Below are 7042 nucleotides of genomic sequence, written 5' to 3' on the forward strand. Positions count from 1 at the left end.
GTGTTACAAAACCAATACCACAACAAGCTGAGATCTTTATATACATATCTGGAAACATACAAGTTGATATTATCTAATAAAGTCCATACCATAACAGGCTGAGTACTTTATGAAATGGAAACATACAAGTTGATATTATCGAACAAAATCCATACTATAACAGGCTGAGTACTCTATGAAATGGAAACATACAAGTTGATATTATCTAACAAAATCCATACTATAACAGGCTGAGTACTTTATGAAATGGAAACATACAAGTTGATATTATCGAACAAAATCCATACCATAACAGGCTGAGTACTTTATGAAATGGAAACATACAAGTTAATATTATTGAACGAAATACATACCAGAACAGGCTGAATACTTTATGAAATGGAAACATACGAGTAGATATTATGTAACAAAATACATACAAGAACAGGTTGAGGACTTTATGTATTGGAAACACAAAAGTTGCTATTATCTAACAAAATACATAACAGAATAGGCTTAAGACTTTGTTTATTTTATCAGGTAACTTCAGTAAGTATTTAGTAACACATAGGTTAGCATTTTACTTTATTTTATTAAGTAACTTCAGTAAGTATTTAGTAACACATAGGTTAACATTTTACTTTATTTATTTTATTAAGTAACTTTAGTGAGTATTTAGTAACACATAGGTTAACATTTGAATTTATTTATTTTATTAGGTAACTTTTAAAATAAAGTAAAATGTTAACCTATGTGTTACTAAATACTCACTTTAAGTAACTTTAGTGAGTATTTAGCAACACATAGGTTAACATTTTACTTTATTTTATTAGGTAACTTCAGTGAGTATTTAGTAACACATAGGTTAACACTTTATTTTATTAAGTAACTTTAGTGAGTATTTAGTAACACATAGGTTAACATTTTACTTTATTTTATTAAGTAACTTCAGTAAGTATTTAGTAACACATAGGTTAGCATTTTACTTTCTTTATCTTATTAAGTAACTTTAGTGACTATTTAGTAACACATAGGTTAACATTTGAATTTATTTATTTTATTAAGTAACTTCAGTGAGTATTTAGTAACACATAGGTTAACATTTTACTTTATCTATTTTATTTCTTTGTAATATGTTATATCATAACAATCTTTAGTAAGAATATAAAAAAAACATGAATCCAACCTTTGGATTTCACCTTTGGTAGCATCCAACATCATTAGCACCAAATCAGCCGTGCGTGCTACTGCAATTACTTGACGTCCTCGACCCTTTCCTATACAAAAAGTGTTTAAATATCAAGTATTAATACTTAAGATTGAAGTTGTTTACTTAAAGTTCTGATAAACTAACTACATAAACTCAAGCTGTTCACTTACACTTGTAACATCTAACCAGTGTTCCTCTATTTATTTTACAAACTACAAGTTCACATGCAACGTATACCACTTTATAATTACCTATCACAAAGTTTTCTTAACGACAATTAAATCTGTAAACATCTTAGACTGGTCCCACTCAAACTAATTAAACAGTGATGCTGTAAACATCTTACGCTGGTCCCACTCAAACTAAACAATCAGTAAAGCTTTAAACATCTTACATTGGTCCCACTCAAACTAAACAATCAGTAAAGCTGTAAACATCTTACACTGGTCTCACTCAAACTAAACAATCAGTAAAGCTTTAAACATCTTACACTGGTCCCACTCAAACTAATTAAACAGTAAAGCTGTAAACATCATACTGTTCCCACTCAAACTAATTAAACAGTAAAAATGTAAACATCATAGACTGTTCCCACTCAAACTAATTAAACAGTAAAGCTGTAAACATATTAGACTGTTCCCATTCAAACTAATTAAACAGTAAAGCTGTAAACATATTAGACTGTTCCCACTCAAACTAATTAAACAGTAAAGCTGTAAATATCTTAGACTGCTCCCATTCAAACTAATTAAACAGTAAAGCTGTAAACATCATACTGTTCCCACTCAAACTAATTAAACAGTAAAGCTGTAAACATCATACTGTTCCCACTCAAACTAATTAAACAGTAAAGCTGTAAACATGTTACACTGGTCCCACTCAAACTAATTAAACAGTGATGCTGTAAACATCTTACGCTGGTCTCACTCAAACTAAACAATCAGTAAAGATGTAAACATCTTACACTGGTCCCACTCAAACTAAACAATCAGTAAAGCTGTAAACATCTTACACTGGTCTCACTCAAACTAAACAATCAGTAAAGCTTTAAACATCTTACACTGGTCCCACTCAAACTAAACAATCAGTAAAGCTGTAAACAGGCTACAATATACAACAATTATATTCTTCATTAACAGAATATAATATATATAAGAACAACTAATCACATCTAAAACTCTATCTTTGTGAATGACTTACCTTGAGAAGCACCTTCTATGATTCCAGGTAAATCTAGCAGTTGTATGTTGGCACCTTCATACTGTGTTGAACAGGAAAAAAAAAACATCAAATCTACAGAAATGTGCAGCAGTGCAGAAGTTAATCAATCATTCATTTTAGGATCATGCACCAAAAAAAGAAATTTTATGGAGAATACAGAACCCAATCATCACAGTATTTTAAAAATGTAACAAGTACACGATTTTAATGGATTACACAATCCCTTGTTCTAGTAGAAAACTGTAACTGGTGTACTGCCAATGGAATTGAAGAAAACAAAACTGAGAAAAATATTAATGATGTTGTAAGTCTAGAGAGCACATGTTGTTATTAAGTTACATCTGACTTTCCAGTTGTTTAGGTAAAACAAGAGTTTGGACATTTCAAACACAAAAATACTGCAGTTCTACAGATACTTCAAAATACTAGAAAACGGTACTTCTAATGATGCTAAACAGAAAAAATAACTAGCAACTCACTTTAGCTAGAATATAATTTCAATGGCAACAAATGAAAACCAAAACTAATGAAATCCTAAGTATGGTTAATTTTACTACAAATAGTTGATTGACCTATGCTTATGTTTGCTAATGTAAAATCATACTGACAAAAACACTGATTTAACCTTTAGACACTACTAGAATATTTTATAAAATTTCATATATATTAAATTATTAAGCTTTTATGCCCATTTGAGGTAAACTAGAAATGAAATAGGAATGTTTAAATTATGGAATCTTTAGAAGTCTTGTTTGATATTTGGTGCAGATCTTCAATGAACGATAAAATATTTTGAAATGGTTTACCTGATGGTGCACTTTTCTTTAATTCTGTTTAAACTTCTGTTGGACATGTATATTGTGCTTTCTAAGGGGCAGGTGACCTTCATTTATCTCACATTCTTACTTCTCTTTGTAAATATGGATTTTGTGTGGTACACTTTACATTCAATCAGAGCTATCGAAATATCTAAAACAAGGCTTCTGTGTGATCATGCATTGAACAAGGCAAGAAAAAAAAAGGTGCACCAGAAAGGGGGGGGGATAGGTGGGAATGTGTGAAGAAGTGAGTATCTATTGGAAATACATTTTCAGATTAGGAAAATGTTAACCTCCGAGACAATAACTCACCTCTTAACACAGAAATGTTAGAATCCCATTTTAAAGTGGTGGAAGGGTCAGTGCAAAGGTTAAACTTATATGAGCTCCCTTCAGAAAGTGCCTGGTGAGAAATTCCATGAAGTGTGACATCTGATGGCAAGAGCACCACAGTGACACACCTGTGGGAGACCACATCTCAACTTGACCAAGGTATACTCTTCACACAAGATGAAAGGGGGGGGGAAGGACACGTGTGGGAGACCACATCTCAACTTGACCAAGGTATACTCTTCACACAAGATGAAAAGGAGGGAAAGGACACCTGTGGGAGACCACATCTCAACTTGACCAAGGTATACTCTTCACACAAGATGAACGGGGGAAAGGACACCTGTGGGAGACCACATCTCAACTTGACCAAGGTATACTCTTCACACAAGATGAACAGGGGGAAAGGAGAAATAGCCTAAGTGTCACTGAAATGGGTGGAATATGATCAAGACCAACTGAACACCTGCACATAAACGGTCAGTGAGCTAAGAGGTGTAGTGTGGTTAGAGCACGATCAGACCATATGGTGTGTACTACTGAACAGACTTTGGATGCAGGAGGAAGGCAAATTAGCTGTGTGAGGGGTGACCAATTTTACACTGACAGTGTCACCACCACCCTACTTCTCACCTTATTTTGCTAAATATAACCAGTGAGGATTCTTCATTGTCCACCACCCCAGTGGCTAGGAACAAGTAGGTAGCAAGGATCTCCCATGCTTCCTTTGAAGAGGGGGGGTGATTTTGTTGGGAGACCCAGAAAAGTGCCTCGGTTCCCATCACACCACCAGCCAGAAACATCTTTTACTGGAGAAAGTGTAATAAGCAACCATGAAACCCTATTTTTAAAAGCTAGCAAGTGTGAGCCAAAGGAGTGGGCAGTTACTTCCATGGTGGTGACTTTTTCCATGATAGTCCATAGAATTGGTATGGTCTGAGTAAATTTGTACACCATGAAGATATCTCTTGTGGTCTTCTTATGGAACACCCCATCTTGTAGTGGGAACTGGTAGAGCCAGAGCACATAAGCTGAATACTTTCAGTCATCCTGATGAAATGCAGATTTTGGGAAATAAGCACACCTTGAGAGGCAACACCAGCCAACTGGCAGAATCCTGTTTTACAGAAGGGAGGGGAAGAAAAAAATAGATTGAAGAATGGCAACTGGGTGAAGCTGAAATCCTGCAGGATATGAAACAGTCAGTTGATGAAGATAATGAGTAACAAACATGTGGAAAGTTGTCCACATGCCTGCCTGGAGAATCTCATCTAAGGGCCAGAGAAGGTGGGAAATGAGAGAGTAAGAAAGGTGACAAATCTGATGTGAAATAGCCTGGGAGCATCCATATCCAGGGAAGAATATACTTACCAGAGGAGTTGAAGGACCCATCCAGTAAGGGTAGAAGGAGAGAGGTCACAGGAAAAAAAAAGGATCCCAGGGTAAGAACAGATGATGGCATAGACCCCAAAAGGGAGAAATCCATGAAAAGTAAACTGAACTGCCGGAACAGGACACAGGAACTGATCCGGATCTGAATGATCATAGAGGTGAGAGACAGAAGGAAGGGAGATAGGAGAGAAAGTACCATTTCCTTCCCAAGCAGCAGAAGTTTTAGGAAATAAAGACTGGTCAGGTAGAGGAAGACATAAGTGCAGTGGAAGAGTGTATGAGAGGCATCCACAGAAAAGACCTCCAAGTAACAGTGACTGCAGGTGACAGACTTCACACTTAATCAGAGTTTTCTATATGTCTAAAATACAGCTTTTCTAAAGTAACTTCAGAACTAATCAGAGTTTTATACATATCTAAAACATGGCTTCTCTGTGACAGACTTCAGATTCAATTTCAGCTTTTATGTATTAAGCTTTGATTAGTTCTGAAGTTATTACAGAAAAGCCATGTTTTAGGCATATAGAAAAAAAACATGGCTTTTCTGTAATAACTTCAGAACTAATCAAAGCTTAATACATAAAAGAAAACATGTCTTCTCTGTTGCAGACTTCATGCCCAACCAGAGTTTTCTGTATCACAGCTTCTCTGTGGTAACTTTACATCTAATAAGATTTCTACATATCTAAAACATATAACAGACTTTACACATTTCTTAAAGGTGTTAATAACTAAGTAGCAAAGTTCTAGAAACTGATTTGTTCACATCTTTATTCATGTTACTAACCTGAATAACTCCAGGAATACAGGTCAGTGTTGTAAATTCATATGATGCTGACTCACTGTGGGTGTCTGTTAGTGTGTTCAGTAGAGTAGACTATAGAGAGAGAAGAATACATGCTAACAGATGTTTCACACATTCAATTAAAATATCTTTACAAACATCACTAACATACAACTTAAGTAATGCAACATGACTAACAAACAAATTATAAGTGATGCAACATGGCCAACATACAAATTACAAAAATACAACATGACTAACATATGATTTACAAGTAAGGTAACAAGACTAACATATTAATTATGAGTAGTGCAACAAGACTAATACACACTTTATAAGTAGTGCTAACTTTTAAAATAAATATTATGTGCTAAAAAATAATTTCAACCAAAAAATCATCTATTTAAATTATTCCCAAACTGTCACTATAATATCATTTCAAAGACCAAATTAACTACATTGCAAGTTTAGTTTTCCCTTCATAAATGCAACAACAACTATTTTCACACTAATTATTTATTTAAACATAACAGTTTTCTTACCTTCCCAACAGATGGAAACCCAATAAGTGCCACCCGAGCATCACCTGATTTCATAACATCAAAACCTTCCCCCTAAATGAAACACACAAACAGATTTTGATTTCTTCTACATACAGCATACTTCTGGTTCATAAACTGTCAACAATCACAGAATTGATAAGATTGGTGTGTACATACACACATCTGGAATACATTTCTAACTAAAGCAAATTAAGCCATTTCTTATCATTGTCATTAACATTAAAGATACAATAACAAACAAACTTGTTGTTTTTTTAATATTAAGTAACACAAACATAAATCAAATTGACAGTGTGAATAGGCCTCAAGATGTTAAGTGGTGTTTTTTGTTAACTGTGGATGATATGAATTTTTAACACAGTCAAGGCTCTCTCCACAGCTTATGTTGATTGTAAATTATCCCCTAGTACTGATTCACAACTACAGACCTGAAGAAGGACATAGTTAGAACTCTCCATGTAGTCTATATCGATCATGGATTATGCCCTAGTATTGATTCATAACTACAGACCTGATGAAGGACTTAGTCAGAGCTCTCTATGTAGTCTATGTTGATCATGGATTATCCTCTAGTATTGATTCACAACTACAGGCCTGAAGAAGGACTTAGTCAGAGCTCTCTATGTAGTCTATGTTGATCATGGATTATCCCCTAGTACTGATTCACAACTACAGACCTGATGAAGGACTTAGTCAGAGCTCTCTATGTAGTCTATGTTGATCATGGATTATCCCCTAGTACTGA

At 34.5% G+C, this 7042-nt stretch overlaps 1 protein-coding gene across 1 annotated transcript in view; it reads right to left on the bottom strand.

Annotated features, from left to right (window-relative positions):
* Positions 1–7042, bottom strand: part of LOC106468476 (developmentally-regulated GTP-binding protein 2-like) — a 28895-nt gene that overhangs the window by 18177 nt on the left and 3676 nt on the right. The window contains exons 3-6 of the mRNA XM_013928906.2: positions 6277–6348; positions 5738–5827; positions 2390–2450; positions 1166–1256 (exon numbers count right to left, since the gene is read on the bottom strand). Coding sequence (XP_013784360.1) covers positions 1166–1256; positions 2390–2450; positions 5738–5827; positions 6277–6348 — 314 coding nt within the window. The remainder of the gene's footprint in view (positions 1–1165; positions 1257–2389; positions 2451–5737; positions 5828–6276; positions 6349–7042) is intronic.

The sequence above is a fragment of the Limulus polyphemus genome, unplaced genomic scaffold, assembly GCF_000517525.1.
Source record: "Limulus polyphemus unplaced genomic scaffold, Limulus_polyphemus-2.1.2 Scaffold3020, whole genome shotgun sequence".
Lineage (NCBI taxonomy): Eukaryota > Metazoa > Arthropoda > Merostomata > Xiphosura > Limulidae > Limulus > Limulus polyphemus.